Below are 26,141 nucleotides of genomic sequence, written 5' to 3' on the forward strand. Positions count from 1 at the left end.
TCATCTTGTTGGTTATGTTAGGCCATTTTAAAAAGTGAAAACAAACTAGTTGTTTCAATGCATTAAATTTAGAGTATCACATAATCTTGGAGCTGCAAGAAAGGTGAGAGCTTCTTATCTAATATCTAATCCTCATCTGAAGAATTAACCCCTCTATGAAATTTTCTAAGAAGTCATTATCTACCCTTTGAACAGTTCAAATGATGGGATGATTCATAACTCTTGAGAATACGTAATCCATTGTTGCATTCCTGCTTATTAGGAAGTTCTTCCATGTACTTGTGTCCGAGTCTGCCTTCAAGTAACTTCTGCTCACTGTTCCTATGGGTCAAGAATAAATCTTAGAGAAAAAAAGCTCTTTGGCTGGGAAAGTCAGTCCTATATCTTCCCAGCTTCTGGCTATGTAGTATTTAATTTTTTTAAAAATTTAAACATTTTAATTTAAAGTTTTGAGTTCCAAATTCTATCCTTCATTTCCTACCTCTCCTCACCCCTGAGACGTTAAGCAACCAGGTATGGGTTATACATGTGCAATTATGCAAAATATTTCCATATTAGTTATTCTGCATAAGAAAATATGAATTAAAAAAAGAAAGTGAAAAGTAGTATGTTTCAATCTACATTCAATATTGGTTCTTTGTCTAAAGGTGGAGTGCATTTTCTTTGTAATACATTTCTTTAATCTCTTTGGTAATATTTTATTTATAATTTTTGCATCAACATAGGCAAATTAATCTATAATTTTCTTTCTTTGTTTTTGACTCTTTCTTGTGTTGTAAAAAATTTGGTAGGAAGGTAGGACACTTTCTTTGCATATTTGCATATTTTTCCCAAATTGTTTATATGGTATTCTGTTATTTGAATGTTTGGTAAAATTTGCTTGTGAATCCATCCCTGGGATTTTTTCTTAGGAACTTCATTGATGGCTTGTTTAATTTCCTTTTCTAAGATTGGGTTATTTAACTATTTTCTTTGTAGATATTCATCCATCTTATTTAGATCATCAAATTTACTGATATGTAATCGGGCAGAAGGGCTCCTAACAATTCTTTAATTTCCTCTTCACTGATGATGAGGCCACCTTCATTTTTGATACTTGTAATATGTTTTTCTTCTTTCCTTTTAAAAATCATATAAACCCAGTGACATCTCTTTTATTGTTTTTTTTCTTCATAAAACCAGCTTCCAGTTTTATGTATTAGTTCAATGGTTTTCTTACTTTCAATTTTAATAATCTCTCTTTTGATTTTCAGGATTTCCAATTTGATGTTTAACTGAGGAATTTAATTTTTTTTCTTTTTTCTAGTTTTTCTCTTAGTTTCATCGACCTGCTTTTTCTTTATTTTATTGATGTAAACAATTAGAGATATACATTTTCTCCTAAGTACTGCTTTGGCTGAATCCCATAAATTTTGGTATATTATTTCATTGTTGTCATTTTAAAAAAATGATATTATCAATTGTTTCTTACTTGTACTTTGAGTCACTTATTTTTTAGGATTAGATTGTTTAATTTCTTTTTTAAGTAATAGGTTCTTACTTTCAAATTATATGCACATATAGTTTTCAATATTTATCCTTGCAAAACTTTGTGTTCCAAATTTTCTTCCCTCCCTTCTCCCCACTCCCTCCCCTAGACAGCAAGTAATCTGAAATATGTTAAACATGTACAGTTCTTCTATACATATTTCAACATTTATTATGCTGCAGAAGAAAAATCAGATCAAAAAGGAGAAAGAAATGAGAAAGAAAACAAAAAGCAAACAACAACAAAAAGGTAAAAATACTATGTTGTAATCCACATTCAGTCCTTTCTCTGGATGTGGATGGCTGTCTCCATCACAAGTCTATTGGAATTGGCCTGAATCATCTCATTGAAAAGAACCAAGTCCATCACAGTTAATGATCATATAATCTTGTTGTTGCTGTACAGTGTTCTGTTGGTCCTACTCACTTTACTTAGCATCACTTCATATAAGTCTCTCCAGGCCTTTCTGAAATCAGCCTGCTGACCATTTCTGATAGAACAATAATATTCCATAACATTCATATATCATGACTTATTCAGCCAGTCCCCAGTGGATGGACATTCTCTCAGTTTCCAGTTCTTTGTCATTACAAAAAGAACTACTACAAATATTTCCTGCACATGTAGATCCTTTACTCCTTTTTATGATCTCTTTGGATTGTTTAATTTCTAATAAAATTTTAACCTTTCTTTCCACTCTCCATTATTGAATGTAATTTTTATTGCATTATCATCTGAAAAGGGTGTATTTACTATTTCTGCTTTTCTGCATTTTGGTTGTGAGGTTTTTGTGTCCTAATATATGGTCAATTTTTGTGTGGGTGCCATGTACTATTCAGAAAAAAAGTATATTCCCTTCTATTACCAATCAGTTTTCTCCAGAGATCTATCATATCTAACTTTTCCAGAATTTTATTCACTTCCTTAATTTCTTTTTTATTTTTTGGTTAGATTTATCAAATTTGGGAGGGGAGGTCCCCTACTAGTATAGGTCATTATACTCAGGCATCTCCAGTCACCCTGATCTATATTTGGCACAAGACCCAGATGGCTCTTGAAGGGATAGTGAGGATGGTAACATTGCACAATCCTTTTTCACTTAAATGCAATTCATTTGCATTGTCATGGTATCATTTCCTTGATATTGTGGTGCTCTTTGAGAATGAAGAAGAAATAACAACAAAAGTTTTATTATATATTTCATTCTATAACTCATTCATCTTCTTCATATATTTAGATACTAAACCATTTGGTGCATATATGTTTAGTATTGATAAGACTTCATTGTCTATGGTATCTTTCAGCAAGATAGAATTTCCTTTTTATCTATTTTAATTAAATATATTTTATTTTTTATTTATTTAACCATATTTTATTTTTTCCCAAATACATGCAAAGAGAGTTTTCAACATTCACCTTTGCAAAACCTTGTGTTTCAAATTTTTCTCCCTGTTTTCCCTTCTCTCCTCTCCCTAAGACTGCAAGAAATCTGATATATGTTGAACATGTTCAGTTTTTTAAAAACATATTTCTATAAAAATCAAATCAAAAGGTGAAAAAAAACACAAGGGGAAAAAACCAAGCAAACAACAACCAAAAAGGTAAAATACTATGCTTTGATTCACATTCATTCTCCATAGTTTTTTCTCTGAATGCAGATGGCACTTTCCATCACAAGAATTAGATTTATTTTAATTTTTGTTTTGCTTGAGATCATGGTTGCTACCCTTGATTTCTTTGCTTCAGTTTAACATTCTGCTCCAGCCTTTACTCTGTGTATATCTTTCTATTTCAAATGCATTGGGTTTTTTGTTTGTTTGTTTGTTTTTGTAAACAACACATTGTAAAATTCTGGTTTTTCAATACAATTCTGTTATCCCCTTTCATTTTATGAGTTCATTCCATTCATATTTATAAGTATGATAACTAACTGCGTTTTCCTCCATGCTATTTTCACTTGTTTATCCCTTCTTTTTCTTATCCCCATACTTTCCTTCCTCACAAGTGTTTTACTTCTGATCCCATCTTCCCCTTTTTATCAGTCTCCCCTCCCCCTTCTATTATTCCATCCCTTATTATTTCTTTATAGACCAGATAGATTTTCTATATCCAGTTGAATGTTATTGGTTATGTTCCTTTTTAAGTCAATTTTGATGAGAATAGGTTTAAGCTTTTCCCAATTACTTCTTTTCCTCAATGTTCCTCTTCATTATCACAGTTTTTTCACCCTTTCATGTAGAATAATTTGCTCTATTCAATGGTAAATTCTTTCAGCACAATTTTTCTCTCACCCCTTTATTTTTTTGGGGTTATCATTACATCCTTCTATCCACCTTCTATCCACATCCTCTATCTACATATACTGTTAATTTCTTTCATATTAATAAAGTTAAGAGATACAAATATTATCTTGCCATGCAAAAATATGGTTTAATTTTACTGGATTTCTTGTATTTTTTCTCTTTTTTTCTTTTTTAACCTTTTTATATTTTCCTTGAGAATTATATTTGGAAGTCAACTTTTAATTCACTTCATATCTTTTCATTAGATATATTTGAAGATTCTTTATTTCATTTCTTAACAGAATTTTGCTATCTTGGTCTCTAAACTGTGAATAGCTGGTAGGTTTTAGAGATCAAGTTACAGTTTAATTAATCATTTTCAGAATGAGGAATACAGTTTGTAAATCAAAAATTCTCCTGGAGAGACCTTCTCTTATTTCAGGAAAGGTAGAGATTTTATACATAAATCATAAATGGGAAGGGAGGGGAAAGTTGGATTATAATACAATCATTTTGAGGGCCTGAGTGATTTCCCATGACCAGCCTATGAATTCAGGACAATATGAGTATTCTCTAATCTTGTGGGAACAATTCTTTAGTATTATTTCAAATCACAAGGGTCATTACTTGGGGGAAGCACCAGAGTTCTGTGATGGAAACAGGTTCTACAATCTTTGATTGACATAATTATGTTTTTCTGTGAGGTTTCATATATATGTTTTGACATTCTTGTCCTCTTCTAAGTTAATGCCTTGATCTTCCCTAATATCATAGTAACTTTCATAGTCAAGTTTTTTGTTTGTTTGTTTGTTTGTTTTTGTTTTTGATCATTTTCCTGTTTTTTTGTGACTTTTTATGTGAAAATTGATCTCTGGTCCGTCACTGTCTAGAGTTTTTTGGGCTGGAGTTCTGGGTCTTACTGCTGGCTTTACTGAACTTCAGTGAGGTTTAGCTGTTTACTTTCTCTGGAGAGTAGCCTTCCCTTCTGACTTGTCCTTCCTTCTGGCCTTACCTGGAGAAAAGAGCTTGCTGCTAGTCTGCCCCAGGGCTGGGGACCTGCTCCTGGGTTGTTGTGGAAACAGGGTCTTTCTGCTAATAGCCCTCAGGGGCATCATCTTGCTGTTGGTCAACCCTGCAGTGAGTCACAACTGTTCAGTAATGGAGTCAAAACATTGATGGTAGTGGGGGTCCTGGGATTGTGCTGTGTTGCACAGATTGCTCAGTTGCTTAGGAGGCTGTTCCAAGAGGGCAGGGCCAAGCTAGTGGAATTCCCTAGGTCAGAGTCTTTCTGTGAGGCTGGCTAATGCTATTCTTGCAACTTTCTTCCTTCCTACCCCAGTAAGACAGACTTTTCCTGCCAGGTTGGTAAGCTGCTTCCCTGCTCCTAAATTTTGAAGTGGTTTTCTAATTGTTTGAAAAGGAATTTGGGAGGGCTTCAGAGGCTTCCTTCTCACTCAACCATCTTGGCACTGGAAATGCTAAATAATTTTAATTCATATATTTATTTTATAGTTTTACCTCAACCAATCTGATTGACACCTATGAGACACACAGAGATGGCCATAATTGAGGTGAGTTGATAAGTTGGTTGAATCTAACTGATGATTTTAGTAATCCTTTATAGATATAGACTCACAAAAAGACCGTGATTGAAGTACTCCTTAATGCAATGAATTGAAAGATAATGATGGCAGGGAATTGGGGAAGAGTGGTGCTTTGCAATGCATAAATTTTCTCAGCCTTAACTTTATCCCCATTATTCAAGTTTCATTCTAGAAACAACGGCAATTAAAAATCCTCTTCAGAACATCTTGTGGATCTCAAAATATTTTCCTGTTAATAACTTTACCCACCCATTCAAAACATTATGAAACACCAAGGGTAGATAAGAGAAGTTATAGTTCCCTCTTCGTTTTTAGACAGAAACTTACCAGGGATCATGGCTGAGAATTGGTTCTTACTTCTTTGGGGTAAGTGGCAAATTGCTTCTCTTTACATATATATTGCTTTACTTGCAATCTAATCTTTACAAAAAACTAGTTAGACTTCCATGGATTTCCTAACAAGAATAATCACACATGACAGTGAATTTCTCTGGTATCTTAAAGGTTTACAAAATGTTTTATAGAAAACCACCACATTTGACAGGTATTATTCATCCCAAATATTTATAGTTACTATTTGTATCCAACCTGTGGCAGAGAATTTCCAGCTCATGTTGGTTTGATCAGTTACAATTGGATACACTGTAACTTGAACCTAAGATAGTGATATCATTTTGGTCCTCTCCAGAATGAAAGACACCAATAAAATCCTTATTAAACTGAAAGGAAAACTAGAATCAAGAGACAGTCACCCAGCTGGTGACCATACCAAGATATTTTATTAAAATATTAGGGGTTCTCTTAATCCACAGGCAAAGAGAAGGAAGGGGTCTGTCAAACACTGCATAGGTAATAAATGTCACTGCCAGAATAAAGCATTAGAGATCAACTTGCCCAATCTCTTCATTTTATAAATGAGAAAATTGATACCCAGAATGAAAAAGGAATTTGCCCAAGTAGTCATATTATATTCTCAAAAAGTTTTTTTTTTTTTTTACCTTATAATGATCAAGCTGATCTTGAAGAATAGAAAATGTTCCTTCATTTCAGGATATGTTCTGAAAACAAATATTCTGCCAAATACAGTTCATACTTTGCTTAACTTTTTTGAGCTACTATCATTCATGTTAATATACTATCATTCATACTATCTTTCACCTGGGAAAGGGTACAGATAGGGTTATATTTTGAAATGGAAGTGATGGAAAAACAAAACATATCAATAAAAATTTTAGGGGAAGAAAAGCTCACTGATTTATTGTTGGCATCCAGTTCCATTTTTATTATTATTTTTTCTAGTTAAAGGGATATGAAACTTGGGTTCTTGTGCTCTCTTTCCTAATACTCTGTGATAGCCAAAAATGTTGGAAAGAAGAGGCTGATATTATAAAGATTAATGTTATTGGGAAGATTAAACCTTAAATATCCCAACTGATCACAGTGACCCTTTCTTCATTGCTAGCCCTTTTTCTATGTATCAGCATTTCAGAATATTCAATCAATCAATCAATCAATAAGCATTTATTAAAAATATGCTATGTACCAGGGTTAAGAGGGGGGAACAGCTAGGTAACGCAGTAGATAGAATAGAGTAGATAGTGTGCCAGGCCTAGAGTTGGAAGAATCATCTTCATGAGTTTAAATCTGGCCTCAGATAATTACTAGCTGGGTGACCCTGTATTGTTTGCCTCAGTTTCTTCATCTGTAAAATGAGCAGGAGAAGGAATGGCAAACCACTCCAGTATCTTTGCCAAGAAAACCTCAAAAGCAGTGGCAGAGAGTTGGACATGACTGAAAAAGACTGAAAAACGGTGTGTGTCAGGGACTTAGATAAGTGCTTGGGGCATAAAAACAAAATCAAATTACTTCTTGGTCTCAGGTTGCTTACAATCTGTATGAGGAAATAAAATGTACATGTATATATAAATACAATATATAACGAAAGTAAGTACAAAGCAATTTCACTGGGAAATTTGGAGGAATTAACCACTAGAAGGATCAGAAAATACCCCAGGAGGAGATAACACTTAAAATAGGTTGTGAAAGAATCCATTTAAAAGAAACTTCAATCCCCAAAGAATCTTCATTGAGGAGTGAGAGCATTCCAGGCATTGGGGAAACTCTATGCAAAGACACAGAGAAATGAATTGTTTGTGCAGAACAGTGTGGAGGCCATTTTGGCTGCACATGTAGAGCATAAAGGAAAGTAATATATAATAAGTCTTAGAAAGTAGACTGGAACTAGATTGGGGATGGCTTTTTAATAATAACCAGAGCCATATGGAGCCATTTTGATTGCATGGTGGATGGATTGGAGAAGGAAGAGACAAATCTGGGAGACCATTGAGAAGGCTATTGCCAAATGATAGTTGTGTGAGTGGAGAAAATGTAATGGATATGAGCGATATTGCAGAATGTGGGACAACTCAAATTGTCTCAAGAGAGTTTGATTGTCAAATTTTCAGTGTGTGTATTCATATTTTAAAAACTTGCAAATGCAAATCATAGCTTGATTTATTATTTTGTTAATTGTCTAGATTTTTTAAAATGATGGAGAAAGTGTTAACAATGCAGAGTAAAAGTGTGTCCTGCAGATAATTTCCCCTCTTGGAAATTGACTGTTAAATATTTACCAGCACATTGCTGAAGATGGGACAAACACTTGTCAATTGATTAGCTAGAAAAGATATGGAGGATTGAGGAGTCAGGAAGATACCAAGACTTTGAAATTGGGTCCCTATTTCTCGATGTCATAACAATAATATTTTCAACTTTCTTCTAATGCTGGATTTATATCATTAGAAGTATTTATATCATTACAAAAGACAAATGAACCAGCAGGAAGACTATTTCTAAGATATATGCCCCCTTTCCTTCAACCCCAATATGTGGAATAACATATTTATTGAGTTAGAAGCATTAGATATTTTAAGGCAAGATTAAGGTAATCTTTGGAAAAGGGAAATGGGCTGATTGTTGTCCATAATTGTCATCAGTAAATGTTCTTTGAGCACATACTTATGTATCTAATGCATTAAGGTAGACTTGCTACCATTCTGGATGGGTCACTAATTAACTGAATGTCTTAGAGAACTTCTCAAAGACCTAGTTAAACATGAAGGGATTGCACTAGGTCAGAGATTCTTATAACATCTGTAGTCTCCAAATGTATTTTAAAATATTTTGATAACTATTTCAATGCCATTATTTTATGTAGCTAAAATTGTCCTTCTGAGATGGAGTCCCTAGGCTTCACCAGACTGACTTATAAAGGAGAGGGTGAGGTCTATGGTACCGTGAACATTAAAAAGAAAAAATAGAAAAAAAAACCATTAAGACGTTCTGGTCTAGGTGAATACTCTAGCTCCTTCTAATTCTGACATTGTTGTGATATGATACCATCCCCTGCCATTAGGATGTACTATGTAGTATCTTACAATCCCTAGAAGCAATATAGTTTAATGAGAAGAGTCCTGGATTTGAATCCATCTCTTCTTTCCTTTGAGTTCAATTTTCACTTGTGTATAATGAGACATCTGGGCATTATCTCTCTTCCAATCTGAAGAATCCATAAACTGATACCTCGAATCTCTTTTTTTTTTTTTTTTTAATTTATTTAATAGCCTTTAATTTACAGGATATATACATGGGTAACTTTACAGCATTAACAATTGCCAAACCTCTTGTTCCAATTTTTCACCTCTTACCCCCCCCCACCCCCTCCCCTAAATGGCAGGATGACCAGTAGATGTTAAATATATTAAAATATAACTTAGATACACAATAAGTATACATGACCAAAACATTATTTTGCTGTACAAAAAGAATCAGACTCTGAATTATTGTACAATTAGCTTGTGAAGGAAATCAAAGATGCAGGTGTGCATAAATATAGGGACTGGGAATTCAATGTAATGGTTTTTAGTCATCTCCCAGAGTTCTTTTTCTGGGTATAGCTAGTTCAGTTCATTACTGCTCCATTAGAAATGATTTGGTTGATCTCGTTGCTGAGGATGGCCTGATCCATCAGAACGTCATCATCTAGTATTGTTGTTGAAGTATATAATGATCTCCTGGTCCTGCTCATTTCACTCAGCATCAGTTCGTGTAAGTCTCTCCAGGCCTTTCTGAAATCATCCTGTTGGTCATTTCTTACAGAACAGTAATATTCCATAATTTTCATATACCACAATTTATTCAGCCATTCTCCAACTGATGGACATCCATTCAGTTTCCAGTTTCTAGCCACTACAAAAAGGGCTGCCACAAACATTCGTGCACATACAGGTCCCTTTCCCTTCTTTATAATCTCTTTGGGATATAATCCCAGTAGTAACACTGCTGGATCAAAGGGTATGCACAGTTTGATAACTTTTTGAGCATAGTTCCAAACTACTCTCCAAAATGGTTGGATTCGTTCACAACTCCACCAACAATGCATCAATGTCCCAGTTTTCCCACATCCCCTCCAACAATCATCATTTTTTCCTGTCATCTTAGCCAATCTGACAGGTGTGTAGTGGTTGATACCTCGAATCTCATAGAGTATAACCTATGAAACATTGGCCATGGAGTTCAGGGAGAATTGCATTTCAATCCTGCCTCAATTGCTTTCTAACTGTGTGACCTTGGGAATGTGCCTTGATTTTAATGTGCCTCTGTTGTATCATCTGTAAAATGAGAGAATTTGACTCAATGACCTCTAAGGTTCTTTTCAGTTCTTAATCTATAATCTTATAAGTAAAATAAATGGAAGAGGAGGAGAAACTTAAATTTGAAATGTTAAAATCCATTGTTTATAAAAAAGAAATCAAAAAGGGAAAAAAACTACATTGTGATATATAGTGGAAAGAGTAATGCCCTTGGGGATGGAGGTTAAGAATCTTGGTTTCAATTCTTCAGTTCTGGCTCTGATACATACTCAGTATGGAATAAAGGATAAGTTCCTTGACCTTCAGAAACCTCAGTTTCCTCATCCTGTAAAGTAGGGATAATATTACCCATACTCTCATTCCCTCCAAGTTGTAGAGATTAAAAGAGATGATATGATAATCATGGGGTCATAAGAATTAGGATTGCTCTGCACACATATATTATATCTAGGATATATTGTGACATTTTTAACATGTGTAGGACTGCTTGCCATCTAGGGGAGAGGGTGGAGGGAGGGAGGGGAAAAATCAAAACAGAAGTGAGTGCAAGGGATAATGTTGTAAAAAATTACCCTGGCATGGGTTCTGGCAATAAAAAGTTATAATTATTAAAAAACAAAAACAAAAACAAACAAACAAAGAATTAGGATTGGAAGGTCCTTAGTGATTATCTCTTCCACACAATATCTTTTCTTCCTGCTGCCATTGTGTAGATGGAGAAACTGAGGCCTGATGAAGGGAAGTGATTCACTCATTGTCACACCAGTGGTATTTGGTAAAACTGGGATTTGAACCCAAATATCACCTACCTCACAGGGTTTCTAATATTTAAGCATCTAACATCCTGGAGAAATGAGAGGTGCTATTAGCAAATGATTGTGCAAGATGCTGGAAAGTGCTGCAGGGGTTCCATGAGCTCATCATTGGGCTACTGTTTGCCTCTGTGGATTAGCTCCAGTTTAATCTGAATATGTTTCATTTGTACATTATTGTCTGCATGTTTTCTTTCCTAATAGTCTGGAAGTTAGTCTTATCTTTTGCCTTTCTTTTTTAGCTCTAGCACTTGGTACAGTGCCTGGAATACCTTAAGCATTTAATAAATTTTTATTGACTTGAGAGTGGGGCCCCCCCAATAAAAGTTCAGATCACAACCAGTCATGCCTTTCATCCTCTGTGATTCTTGGCTGAACCATGGAGTATGTGAAAGGAGATGATGTGTAAAAAGGCGTGAAAGGTAGATGAGAGCTAGATTGTGAAGGGCTTAAAGCAACAAATGACACAATAGGAATTCCATACTGGAGATAATAGGGAGCTACTGAAGATTTTTGAGCAGGGGAGTAACATGATCTGACCCAGGTTTTTAGAAACATTGATTTGGACAGATGAATGGGTGGTAGATAAAGAAGGGGAGAGATTGGATAAAAGGATGCCACTTAGTGGCCTATTATAGCTCAAGTGAGCAATGATGAGGAATTGAGAAGAAGATGGTTACATGAAGTAGAGCTAACAAAACTGGGCAAATGTTTGGGGAAGTGAAGGGTAATAAACACTGGGTGGTTGAGGAAGATTTCTGGATTTTCAAACCTCAGTGACTAAAAGACTGGTAGTTTCCTCAACGTAAGCAGGGAAATTAGGAAGCAGGAGGATGAGGAGGAGGGAGGGTAAGGGGAAAGATGGTGAGTTCAATTTAAACATATTCAGTAATGGAACATGCAGATAGAGGTGTCTAGTAAGCAATTGATGAAGATGGCCTGGAGCTCAGGAGACAGATGAGGGCAACACGGATAGAGTTATTTGTATGGAAATGATCATTAAGCATATAGAAATTACTGAGACATAAATAGGGGAGGATACAGAAAGAAGAAAGGACCTGCATCTAGGGGCAGGCAGTGGTCCTGAAAAGGAGACTCAGAATTGGTCTGAGAGGTAGGAGGAGAACCAAGTGGGAGCAGAGTCTTAAAAACTCAGAATGAAGAGAGAAGTTGGAAGGCAGGTGTAGTCAACAGTGTCAAATGCAATTGAGGTAAAGAAGGATGAACACTGAGAAAAGACCATTTGCTGATTGTAATAAGGAAGGAGAATAGCAATCTCATTCCTCTTTTCCTATAACCTCAATCCTCTTTTCCTCTTAACTTTTATCTGGAGATTGGGTTTCCCTATTTTTGTTAAGTAAAATCTATTCAAATCCTAATACCAATTGACACAGAAAATGTGACCTGCTTAATTTCTGACCTTGGCTGGCCTTAGGCAGCCTATTGAACTCCCTTTCTCAGAGGATCGCCATAGTGATGCTAAACTTTATGTGGACACCTGCCAACTTTAGCCCTGCAGCAATGTCTGAACTACCAACCTTATGGTCTCCAGTAAGAGGGTTTATATACATGTGCCACACCTAGTGATTCTCGTTATCTAACTTGTTAAACACTGTAGAACCCAAATAGTTAATAACTCTCTATTAACAGAGTACAGTATTTTCAATCTGCATTTAAAATCCTCCACCTCAACTATGAACAGATCCAGCCATTCTGGAGAACAATTTAGAACTATGCAAAAGTTACCAAACTGTGCATATCTTTGATCCAGCAGTGTTATTACTGGGCTCATATACCAAAGAGATCTTAAAGAAGGGAAAGTGTTATGGGCCAGAACTCTGAACTTGAAACAAGGATTCTTACAAGGTGCTAATTCAGTAGAATTGATAAGACATTGGTTATCTAGTTTAGCATGGTGATTAATAGTTCCCTAAATTCAGTATAATTGATGTAATCTTACAATAAATAATGGTTTCCTAGTGATGTAATGATTGGTTTATACTTAGAATAGAGCAGATAAGCCAGGGGGAACTCAGAGATTCAATTTCATCTTCATCAGCCTCATGGTGGCTGGCCTGGCCTCCTGCATTTCCTCCACTGAGACTAAATCCCATCTGAAGGCCTTCCAAAAAACTAGCTGAGCTCCAGGTGAAGGAGATAGGACTTTGAAGGAGATAATAACGAACTTGGACTTTAACACCTGGCTCTTCTTGTGATGATTAATCTGCTGAAAAGAAGGCTGCCCAGAAACCTCCAAAAAACCAAAAAAGAACATTACAGGAAAGGGACCCACATGTACAAAAATGTTTGTGGCAGCCCTTTTTGCAGTGGCCAGAAACTGGAAACTGAGTGGATGCCCATCATGGAGAATGGCTGAATAAATTAAGGTATGTGAATCTATGGGATATTATTGTTCTGTAAGAAATGACCAGCAGGATAATTTCAGAAAGGCCTGGAGAGAATTACATGAACTGATGCTAAGTGAAATGAGCAGAACCAGGAGATCATTATACACAGCAACAAGAAGATTATACAATGATCAATTCTGATGGATGTGGCTCTCTTCAACAATGAGATGATTCAAACCAGTTCCAATTGTTCAGTGATGAAGAGAGCCATCTACACCTAGAGAGAAGAACTGAATGTGGTTAACAACATCGCATTTTCACTCTTTTTGTTGTTGTTTGCTTGCATTTTCTTCTTCTTTTACTGGTTTGATTTGATTTTTCTTGCTCAGCACAATAATTGTATAAGTATGCATAAATTGTATAAATATGCATAGAAATATATATATTTCTATCATGTTTAACATATGTTGGACTACTTGCCATCTAGGAGAGGGTGTGGGGGAAAGGCGTGAGAGAAAATTGGAACACAATGTTTTGCAAGGGCTAATGTTAAAGAATTGTCCATGCATATATTTTGAAAAATAAAAGGCTTTAATAAAAAATAAAAATAAAAAACAAAAAAGCCTTCCACCTCTTCTCTCCCTTCCTGGTCTTTCCAATTGTAGAGCTCTTTCTACATTTTCTGTTACAGTGAAACAAAGCTAATGCATTTCCGTACACCATCCCATCTCCTTCTTAATGACTGTACAGGAGGTCCTCCTGATTTGGACTATTCTGCTTCCTTACCTCCACATCTTACAAGCCCTGCCTCCATTCAAAGCATAGCACAAAAATCCATTCCTAATCCACCAATAATTACTTTCTAGCTCTCAAATAGCTCAGTACATTATATAAAAATAGTCAGCAGGGCTTGGGGAGACAGAGCTGACCCCAGAGCCCAGCACAGCTGGGCTAGGTGTATGTCTAAGGAAAGTCCCTTAATCTGTATGTGCTCTTAAGTTTCAGCTTCTTTAACCGAGCTTTGTGATCCTCTTAGGGACCTTATGACTGAATATTGGGTTCATGAAATGATGATTTATTATCAGTAAAAGTCTGATTTTTATACCTATCATACTTGGGATCATGTAAAAATTTCTCAGGTAAAATGGAGTCAGGAGTGGAAAAACTTTAAGGAGCCCTGCTTTAGGAAACTCTCTGCTACTTTAAATTGCAGAGAGGTGTTGACCTATATTAGTTTAGAGAGTTTCTTTATGGTATTAATGATATTATAAATTCAGTCTCTATTCTTACTTTATATGTTTTAATTATAGACTTATGTGTACATGCTATGGCCTTATGAGAATATAATTTTGTTATTGTTCAGTTGTCTTCAACTTTATGTGATCTCATGGCTATAGGGTTCATAGTATTTTCTTGGCAGGGATACCCAGTTCACCATTTCCTTCTGTTCACCCCCATTTCGCAGAAGAGGAACTGAGATAAAAAGGGATTAAGGTCATACTGTTCATAAGTATCCAAGGTCAAATTTGAACTCAGACCTTCCTGATTCCAATTTCATGCCCTATCAGTCACACAACCTAGCTGTTCCCATATATGCCTAGTCTCTAACAAAATACATGGTACATAGAAAATGTAAGGAGCCAGTAGTCACGTGCTTGTTTAAGTCAGTAGTAGTCAGAATTTGGAGGCAAAATATCTGGGTTTCAATCTCAGTTCTGCTGCTTACTGCTTATATGACTTTTGGAAAGTCTCTAGGACTTGGTTTCCTCATCTGTAAAATGAAAAGATTAGCCTAGATGACTTCTATTACCTTTTAATTTTATAACTCCAAATTAGTGAGAATTAATTTTTAATAGTAATTTAATAGTTTCATAGGTAAAATGAAAAGATTAGCCTAGATGACTTCTATTTGCCTTTCAATTTTATAACTCCAAATTAGTGAGAATTCATTTTTAATAGTAATTTAAACTTTACAAAGTGCTTCTATTATTATAAACCTTATTACCCTGATTTTATAGATTGGGAAACTGAGGCTCACAGATTTCTCTATAGTCATGGAGCTAGCAAAGGAGTTGGTTCTAGATTCAAGTTCCTGACTAGATACATTGCTCTTTCCTTTCTATTCTTTGAATTTCTGTTATTTTGCCTGTAGATTTTCTCTAGGTGGAGGTCAGGGGACAAGGAGGGAAGATAAACCCCAAATCAGTTCAATTGCTTTGAATTGCTTTGACTACTTGTCAGCAACCTAAGTTAAAGCTCATTGCTGGAGGATGAAGAACTAAACTGAGTTTGGGGAGAATCATTTCCTGATTTCAGTCATCACTTAGGTCCCTGTTTCCCTATATCAGATAGAAAGTTTGATCCTATGAGGTTAAAGGTAATTATCCTTCTTTATCTTATCCTAAGGAAAACAAAGTTGGCTTTTTACTAATTGGATGGTGGCAGTGGGTTAGAAGTAACAGCTGTAAGGGGAGTACCTGTGCAGAGACTTCTCTGATCTGAGTTACTTCATAGGATTATCAGTTCAGAGCTAGAAGAAACCTAAGAGGTTGGTTGGTCCAATGTGTTTGGTCTTCGTTTTAGGAATTGAGCAATTGTAGACATTGTAGTTATAGGAACTGAGATCCAAAGAAGGGAAAAAATTGGTCAAATGTCACACAAGTAGTAAGTAGAAGAATCAGGATTTAAAATCAAGTCCCTTGACATTGAATCCTTCATTCATTCTACTTATGTCCCTCTGAAGCAACAGCGGTCACATGTTGGGGGTCGATTTTGGGGAATACCTTTGAGGATGATAATCCAGAGGAAGTAGAAGATGCTGGTTGGGATCAATGGAAAGAACTACAGGTGTTCATCCTGGAGAATAGAAACTTAAGAGGGGGGGGGAATCATTACAAGTATCTCTAAATATTTGAAGGGCTAGCATAGGAAAAAGAAATTACTTCTGTTCTAAGCCTGAAAGATATTAATTGAGATAAAAGAGGGGATAGAATTTATCATAAGAAAAATTAAGAATTCATAGAAGCAAATTGCTAATGGTTAGGGATAGCATGGTTCAAAGGAAAGACCACTGGCTTTTTTAGGCAGAAGGGCAGGCTTGAAATTTTCTTCCTTTCACTTGCTGGCTCCATGACCCCAAGTTCTGGACCTCTGATTTCTCATCTGTAAACTTAAGAGGTTAGACTAGAGTGGGATGAGTCATGAGCATTTGTTAAGTATTTCCTGCATGTCAGGTACTATGCTAAGCAATTTACAAATATCTCATTGGATTATCTAATTTGGGCTTCATGACATGACAGGTCCCTTCTGCCTCTAAATTTATGAATATTTAATCTTAAGTAGAGATTTATGAAAGGGAATTGGTAGCGTCAGCAAATATTGAGTTCTTTCAGAGTGGAGAGCATAGAGCAAAAGATGGTAAGGGTCTGTCTGATGAATTATAGATGGGATTTTTATTCATTTGGCATTGAATTAGAAGTCCTCCAAGGTTTCTTTCATCTTGGAATCCTATGACACTGTGATTTTGTTATGCAGTGGAATATCCCAGGCATGTGCATGGCTTTGGACTTCATTCCACCTTCCATTCTGGTTTCCAACTCTATCTCTCTCTCTTTCAGGACTCTTCATCCTATTGGTCACTGCTACAGCCCAGACACAGGGAGGTAAGTCTACTGAGAACTAACCCTACTCAGTGCCACATCCTGGTGAAGGGATTGCTGACCAAGTAGAAAAGAGTTTCTTCCATAGGATAGGCCATGGAACTATCTTCTTTATGAAACGAGACAAGTGATTCCTGTTATCTTTAGTAAATCACTATATCTCAAATCTCTTCCCACCTTTGACAAACTTGGCCCTTTTGTAAATTAAGATCACATGTGATCTTTAAACTCCTTCCACTTCTGATATTTCATGTCCTCTGTTTTAAGAACCCTCACAGAACTGACATTTTAAGAGTCTAGGTTATAGAAAGTGGACCTTCATGACATTCTCCAGATCCTTGATCCATGGCAAGCCATGGAACACTCCTCTAACCCATGATCTTTTTCTCTCTAGGGAATTCCTCATTTTTATGTTGGTGGTATCTCTGAGAACATGAGCATACAGTATCTGAGTTTTAAAAAGTTGTTCCCTACACCCAGGGGACACCTCTGACCAATCTCTCTTCTCCTGTAGTTTCCTGTCCTCAGTGTCCTCAGCATTCCAGCTGCATCAATGGCATTTCCTGTATCTGCCAGGATGGATATGCTTCTGAGTCTGGGAACATATTCTTCACTGACCCTAGAGAGATATGTAAAGGTAAAGAGGACTCTGGGAAAGATGGATTTCTAACCAGAGATTTATGGGGTGGAAGGAGTAGAGGTGTAATAGGTATGGGAAGTTTAGAGAACAGAATCTTTTCACTGATAATGACATAGACTGAAGAAGATAAGATGATGGAAATGGGAAATTTAGCTCTTCAAAGAGCCAGGAGAAAATCAACTATGAGATGGAACCCAGAGCAATCCTGGCTCACTTACAAGTCACGGAATCACAAATATCAGTTATAAAGAATCCTAGAGACCAACTAGTCCAACCCATACCGACCAATGAATACAATGTGACTGGCACCCAAAATTTGCCTCCTCAGGCAAGGAGGAAGCCACTATCTTCTGAGTTAGCCTATTTGACTTTTGACTAACTCTGTTAGGAAGTTTTTGTTTGACATCAACTATACATTTGTCTCTTTGTAACTTCCATTCATCCATCCTGTTTTTCCCCCTGAGAATAAATAGAACCAATCTATTACCTCTTTATAGGCTTTTAAGTACTTGAAGATAGCTATGATGTCTCCCCCGAGCCTTCTCTTCTCCACACTAAAATCCTTCCTTCCTTGAACTGGTCTTCATATGGCATGGACTCAAGATGCTTTAGTATTCTGATTCTTCTTTTGGAGACTCTCCAGCTAATAAGTGTACTTACAAGTCTGTAGAGTTTACAACACTTTTGAAGTAATGTGATTAGGGTAGCATATAATGGGATAGTTACTTTCCTATTCCTAGTTACTATGCTTCTCTTAAGGCAATCTAAGATCACAAGGACTTCTTTGACTGCCTTATCACACTGTTCATTCACATTGAGCTTGATGTTCATTGAAATTCTCATCATTTTCAGATAAAACTGCTATCTAATTACATATCTATTGAAGTTGTGAAGTGGATTTTTTTAAATCTGAGGAAAGATTTTAGTTATCCCTATTAAATTTCATCTTAATATGTTCATTTCAGTGCTGTTGACTAAAGATGTCAAATTCATAGGCCATGGACTTGCAGAGAGCTGCAAAACTCTGAAGGCAGCAGGAGCCAGATTAAAATATAATCAGGAAATATTTACCAAAAATAATTAAAAATATAATATAATATAAATAATGTTAATTTGTCATTTTTGAAATTAGTATGCCCTATAGGATTCTTTTTCTGTTTTTGTTTAACAAAATCTTTGGGCATCTTGTCTGTGTTATAGAAAACACTCCTCTGAACTTTGTATCCTCAGGAAAGCTGATAAATAATCACCTACTCAAACGATGACTCTAATGAGAGAAGTCTTAATAAGCACAGATATACTTACAAAATCCTGGGAGATTCCACTGGAGATGTCCTTATGAATTGTCATCAAACCATTTGAGTCCAACCATTCAAATAATTTCATATTCATCTATTTGTCATGTAGTGTAGCACATCTCCCTCAATTGATATTTTCCTATTCACAAATGCTTTGTAGGGATTCATTCTCAGGGCATGAATGCTCCTATTTTCTTTTACTCTCTCCATCCTAGTGATTCTGAATCCCCAACCATGGAAAAACAAATGCCATTTTCTAGCCCCAGCTGCCCTCCTTTTTATTACTACCTCCCCCATTCTTCCCTTATCCCATTCCCCATTTTGCTTTCTAGAAGGCCTGTTTCAGAATCTTAATCAAATCTCTTTCTTGATCTTTTCCACATTTTGAAACTCAGTGAAATCCAACTCCTTCCTGAAAGCACTGTTTCCCTAGCTACACTTTATAGCACTGGCTGCACTTTTCCAAATACGTAGATTTGACCATATTACCCTCTTTTTATTCAATAAATTCCACTGACTATGATTTCCAGAAGAAATCTAAAGTTTTTCTTTGGTGTTAGATAGTGCCTTGGATAAAGTGCTGAAGTCAGAAAGTCCTGAGTTCAAATTCAGCCTCAGACAATTACTAGCTTTGTAACCCAGGGCAAGCCACTTAACCTCTGTTTGCTTCAGTTTCCTCATCTGTAAAATGGGAATAATAGCAGCATTTATTCCTCAGAGTTGTTATGTGGATCAAATGGGATAGTGTTTGTAAAGTGCCTTACAAATCTTAAAACACTAAATAAGAGCTAGTTATTACCTAGCTATTATTTATGAAATAAATGAGATCATAATTGTAAAATATTTAGTACAGTCCTGGCATATAGCATTAAAATATTTCCCAACATGGCCCTGTCTAATAATTCTTTGCTTTCCCATCTTTCTAGTATATCAAGACGCAGAGTGGTTCATTTTCTAGGATTTTGTGGATTTTTTGCTTAGGGCAGAGTTGCTTAAACTTTTTCCACTTAAATATTTAGTTATGAAACCTCATCTAGGATCATGAACCACAGATAGTTTAAGAAACTGGAGTCTAGAGGATGGGGCTGTGCTCCTTCCTCCTCTACTACTATTTTGATTTTTCTCTTCATTGACTTTTAAATGCTACTGACAATAGCCTAGTAATCATATTTACCAATTCTTCCTGTATCCGCAATATAGTTTGCCTGGGCCATGATAAACACACACACACACACAAATGTATGTATATGTATACAAACATGTATGTATTATAGATGCATATGTATGTATGTATGCATATCTGTCTATTTTTTCTATCTCAAAGACAGCTAAGAGCTCTCTTACCTTGGCTGTCAGTTCCTTGTTTGCCATATTTGTTTTATACTTAGATCATTCTTTCTGGTAGGGATATAGAAAAAAAAATAACACTTGAGCAACCCTTCCTTATCACAGTTCTACCCACTTTGAAAAATGATCCTATCCCTTCTTTGAGACTCTTCTTTTTTTCCTAAGATAGCTTAAAAACAGTCTTTGTTGTCACAAGCTTGAACTCATTCTGAGTATTAGCCTTTTGAGACCACTCTTTTGTGATTGTGCCACACTTCTATTCATCTTCTGTTACTTTTTCATACTTTTAAACATCTGAACCAATTGGCTAATTCTCTATGCAGCCATAGTGGTTTCTTTGGATAGCTCTTATTTTTTTTTTTTACCTTACTGGAATTGTTTGTTCTTGTGTCTTTAAGTTTTAATTTTTGGGAATTTTCCATTTATTCTTATCTGATTTCTTCTATAGAATTTTTGTTGATGTGGTCCTTACTATTCTTTCTTTGGTTACTTTGAACTCTAACTTGCCATGCTGGATTTGCAAACTAGCTTTAGGATATGGATAGCAGAGATACCATTTTTTACTTTTTTTCTGCTTCATGCAAAAAATACTATGTGTTTTTTTGCATATCTGGCACCTTTACTTTCTCTAGTGTTTATATAGCCCTAGGTTCCAGTTCACTCTCTGCTGGAAGGCTCAGAATATTATCTTTTGGCTAGAGTGTTATGGCTAGTTAAGCTCTGGAATACATATACAGCTTTTCTTTTTTATTACCTTTTCTTCTTTATTGCCATTTCAAAGAAGAAGTTGTCTCCCCACAAAAATTCTATATTTTACAAACCAGAAAAGAGTTCTTTCCTGTTGAGAAAAATCAAGTTGAAAACATATTTCTCCCTTGTTGGTTTCTCCATTCTCTGAAGGTTGAAATTAGCATTAAGTGGCATTAAAATGCTTAGTTTTTGAGAGAGATAGAGACAGAGAGTCACAGAGGGAGAAATAAAGAGAAGAGTTTCAGCAGATAATTCAGGATAATTGAAATTTCCATTATTATTATATCATGTCTCTGTTCCAGGCATATGACTTGCTTCCTGAATTCTGTATCTCTTTCTAACTAGGCAAAATTAGAATTACTCCAATGACAAAATGACTTTTCTTTTTCCCTTCATTTATCTTCACCCAAATGCATTCCATCATTATTCTCCCTTCAAATTCCTGGATTTGAGTACATAAATCTTAATGTACAACACTATATACCTGCCTTATACTCATCACTTTCTCTTTTGAATAATGTATACTCAATCAAAATTACATCCCAACCATGTCTTATCCCCATGTTTTAGTGATGCCTGTAAAGTCAGATTGGTCTCCTTGCATTCAGACCTATAATTTATCTTGTATTTGGCTAAATTGCATGCATTTGTAAATAGGAACGTGAGGTCCTAAAGTTTACTACTGATTTTTTTTTTGTATTTCATCTCCTTTAACTTCTCATGGTCTCAGCAACAATTCTTCATCCTAATTCATAGCTCTCTCTATGGTATTTTGCATGGTGGATGCACTTAGTTTAATTTTATCATATTTTTTTCATCTGAATTTGTTGTAGTCATTGTATATATTGTTTTGCAATTCAACTCTTCATTATATATTAGTCTATATAAATATTTTTATATGTCTCTGAACTCCAACTCTGAACTGCCATTTCTTAGGAAACAAAAATATTCCATTACATTTAGGCAGCACAGTTTGTTTAGCCAATACCCAATTTATGAGCAGCCACTTTATTTAGAATTATTTCCTACTACAGAAATTCCTGATCTGAATATTCTATATAGTGTCTTCTTTGCTCTTTGATTTTCCTGGGGCATATATGTTTGGCAGATGAGAATTTTCTACTGATGTATTTTTTCTTTTTTTTTTATTATAACTTTTTATTGACAGAACATATGCTTGGGTAATTTTTTTTTTTTACAGCATTATCCCTTGCACTCACTTCTGTTCCGACTTTTCCCTTCCCTCCCTGCACCCTCTCCCCTAGATGGCAGGCAGTATTATACCTGTTAAATATGTCATAGTATATCCTAGATACAATTTATGTGTCCAGAACCTTACAGTTCTCTTGTTGCACAAGAAGAATTGGATTCAGAAGGTAAAAATAACCTGGGAAGAAAAACAAAAAATGTAAGTAGTCCACATTCATTTCCCAGTGTTCCTTCTCTAGGTGTAGTTGATTCTGTCCACCATTGATCAATTGGAACTGAATTAGATCTTCTCTTTGTCTAAGATATCCACTTCCATCAGAATACATTCTCATACAGTACTCCTGGTTCTGCTCATTTCACTCAGCATCAGTTCATGTAAGTCTTTCCAAGCCTCTCTGTATTCATCCTGCTGATCATTTCTTACAGAACAATAATGTTCTGTAACATTCATATTCCACAATTTACCCAACCATTCTCCAATTGATGGGCATCCAGTTTCTAGTCACTACAAAAAGGGCTGCCACAAACATTTTGGCACATGTGGGTCCCTTTCCCTTCTTTAGTATCTCTTTGGGATATAAGCCCAGTAGTAACACTGCTGGATCAAAGGGTATGTATGGACACTTTGATAACTTTTGGGGCATAATTCCAAATTGCTCTCCAGAATGGTTGGATTCATTCACAACTCCAACAATGCATCAGTGTCCCAGTTTTCCCGTATCCCCTCCAACATTCATCGTTATTTTTTCCTGTCATCTTAGCCAATCTGACAGGTATTCTACTGATGTATTACTGCATCTGTCTTCCCATAGCCCCACCAACATGGACTATTTTGATATTTTTATCGTATTTGGCAATTAACTGGGTATAAGGAAAGCCACAGAATTACTTTAATTTTCATTTTTCTCGACATTATTTAAAGCAGTCTTTCCTATGACTGATAATAGCGTGCAAATCTGTTAAGAAAGGTGTAGACATTCTTTGACTGCTTATGTATTGGAAAATTTCTTGATTTTATATATTTGTCTCCGTTCCTCATAATTGGGGATATTTGATGCAAGTATTTTCTCCAATCAAACATCTTTCACATTATCTGAGCTATATTTTTTCAAGCAAAAGCTTTTTGATTTCATGTTACTAAATATCTGTTTTTCTTCTATTATCTCCTCTGAGCCTTATTTGATTCATCTAGCTTTTTCTGAAATGTACCTCCATCAATTTTCTTCCACATTTAAAATAATATAACCTTTTTATATTTAAGTTATATATCCATTTGAAGAGACAGCTAGGACACACAGTGGATAGCATATTGTGATAGGAAGACTCTTGTTTATGAGTTCAAATCTGGTCTCAGATACTGACTAACTGTGTGACCCTGGGCAAGCCACTTTACCCTGGTTTCCTCAGTTTCTTCATCTATAGAATGAATAGGAGAAGTAACTATTGCAGTATCTGTGCCAAGAAAATTCCAAATGGGCTCACAAAGAGTCAGGCACAACTGAAAAATGATTGAACAAGAGCAAACCTTCTTGAAACTGGTATACAATATGATATTGGTTAAATTTAAGAAAATATCAGATTGTGAAGCTGTGCTAGTTGCATTTAGAATATGGATTGGGTTAGGTATTAGAATTATCAATGAGTGATTCAAGTGTTTTAAGTTTTCTGATATTATTTCATTAAGCTTTTACTTTGTACAGAGGATCACTATTTCTACCATAGATCTAGTTTTAATTACTATATATTGGGGTCCATTATTTTTTCACTTGAGGTTTTTTGAGTCTGGAGAGGTGTATAAGAAATAAACATTCTGCCCGCCTGTTGATCACATGATTGTGTTCTTACTGTATATCTGTACCTTTTATCCTCTTCTTTACTCTAACTCCTTTTTTTGGGGGGAGAGAAGTTTAGTCCCTTTCCTTACTTTATATCTGTATCTTTTTTAATTCCTTTTACTCCTTCCTTTAATAAGTTGACAATCTCACCTGTCTTTCCCTTCTCTCATGCAATTCTTTTTGTCCTACAAGTTTGTTTTACTGAAATATTCTTACTTTGAAACTGTATGCCTTCTCTTTCTCCTTTAGTTATTTATCTTGTCTTTGGGTTCTTTTTCTCCTTCAGATGGAGTCCTTCTCCTTCTGCTGGAATATTTCTCTTTGGGAAGAACAATTGAAAGATTTCCCATCTTTAAGCTCAGGCTCTTCTTCATATACTCAGTTTTCTCCAAGACATGTTCACAATTTCTTTTTCCCTTGAAATTAACTTGTCTATTTTCTTCAATTTCTTCTGCCATAAAACTTTCTCCTTTCAGAATAAGATGGTAGTAAGTCAAGTGATTTTAATGAGAATCTCTTTTAGGCTCAAAAGCAAGAGTTTAGGCTTGCAGACAAAACGGAACATCTGAGATTGAATATGCTCCTGGATTTTGGAACAGACAATAGCAAGGCTATAGCACAATCATTTAAGGAAAATTCATGTTATTCCCAACAGTAAAGTTGGTATCATCTTTGAATTTCCCTCTTTCTTGACTCTTTTACCTCCTTTATTCCCTCTCTGTATCTGTATTCACTCAGTTGCCATGTCTTATTAATTCTGGTTCTGCAATATTGTCTACTGCCTCCCCTACCTTCATACATCCACCACTGTTGTTCAGGACCTTATCACCTCTCTTATAAGATCACTTTGTTTCAAATCTCTCCCCCTTCATCCATCATCTTCCCAGTAGCAAATTATACTCCTAAGCATAGCAATGGCCATGTTACTTTCCTATTCCAAAAGCTTAAATGGCTTTCTTTTGCCTCTGAGATATGGTACAAACATCTCTGTGCAGTATTTAAAGCCTTCTACAATCTTATTTCCAAAATGATGTATCAGACTGGTTTCACAATATTGTTCTTCACACACTCTGAGTTCTGGTCCAATTGGCCTACTTGTTACTTTCTGCATATGACATGCATTCCCTCTTCCACGTTTGCATCCTTTTGTAGTCTTTTCCCTATGCCTGGAACACTTCCTTCTCGTCTTTGTCTCTTGATTGTATAGCTTTCCTCAAGGCTCATCTCAAATACTATCACATGAGGCCTCTTCAACAAAATTACTTTGTGTTTCCTTTGTATATATTTTATATCAATTCATCTGTGTGTATTTGGTTTTTGCCCAGTGAAATGTAAGCTGCTTGTGGTCAGGGAGTATTGTTTTGTTTTTGTCTTTGTATTCCCAGGACAGGACCCATAAGCAAAAATTTCATAAATGCTGATTGAATAAATTGAGTGAATGAATGGATAGATTGATAGATGGGTAGGTGAAAGGATGGGTGAGTGGATGGATAGAAGGAGAGGACAGAAGAATGAATGGATGGATATATGGATGGAGGAAAGGATCAATGAGCAATTGGATGGATGGAATGATATCTCCTCTTATGTTGCAGATATTAATGAATGTGATGACAACCCTGCTATATGTAAGGGCAAATCATGTATCAATTATGATGGAAGTTATCAGTGTAGCTGTTATAGCACATATTCTGGAATCCATGCATTCTTGAGTTTTTTCAGAGCCTGTCCAGGTAAGAACTTTTTGTTTTCTTTATTGTTGCATTAAGAAAATATAGCCAATCTCACGATTTATAAGAGACTAGATGAAGTTTAGAGGGAAGGCTTACTCAAAGAATATGTTATGAAAGCTCTATGTAGCTATCATGGATAAAGTGATGAACTAGAAGACTTAGATTTGAATCCTCTGTTACACAGTTACTAGCAGTGAGGTTCTGGATACTTGCAGCCTCTCTGGGCCTCCCTCTATTTAGATGTAAGATGAGTAAATTGGGTTCAATGACCTCAAAGATCCCTTCAGCTCTAAATCTAAAATACTAAACATTTGAAGGACTAGCTCAGGAGAGAAGAGCAGAACAAGATAAAATGTAATTGAAGGTGGAAAGAGAAAAACAAACTAAGTAGCAGGAAAAAAATTGGTGATATTCTCCTTTGAGGGCTTTAAGTGATGGCTATTTAAT

The 26,141-nt window shown here is 35.6% G+C and overlaps 1 protein-coding gene across 1 annotated transcript in view; it reads left to right on the top strand.

Moving 5' to 3' along the window:
- The first annotated feature begins 5,638 nt into the window (after window positions 1-5,638).
- Window positions 5,639-26,141, top strand: part of LOC100917054 (putative adhesion G protein-coupled receptor E4P) — a 45,799-nt gene continuing 25,296 nt past the window's right edge. The window contains exons 1-4 of the mRNA XM_031947715.1: window positions 5,639-5,780; window positions 16,844-16,888; window positions 17,400-17,522; window positions 25,557-25,694. Coding sequence (XP_031803575.1) covers window positions 5,750-5,780; window positions 16,844-16,888; window positions 17,400-17,522; window positions 25,557-25,694 — 337 coding nt within the window. The 5' untranslated portion in view covers window positions 5,639-5,749. The remainder of the gene's footprint in view (window positions 5,781-16,843; window positions 16,889-17,399; window positions 17,523-25,556; window positions 25,695-26,141) is intronic.

Source organism: Sarcophilus harrisii, chromosome 1 (genome assembly GCF_902635505.1).
Source record: "Sarcophilus harrisii chromosome 1, mSarHar1.11, whole genome shotgun sequence".
Lineage (NCBI taxonomy): Eukaryota > Metazoa > Chordata > Mammalia > Dasyuromorphia > Dasyuridae > Sarcophilus > Sarcophilus harrisii.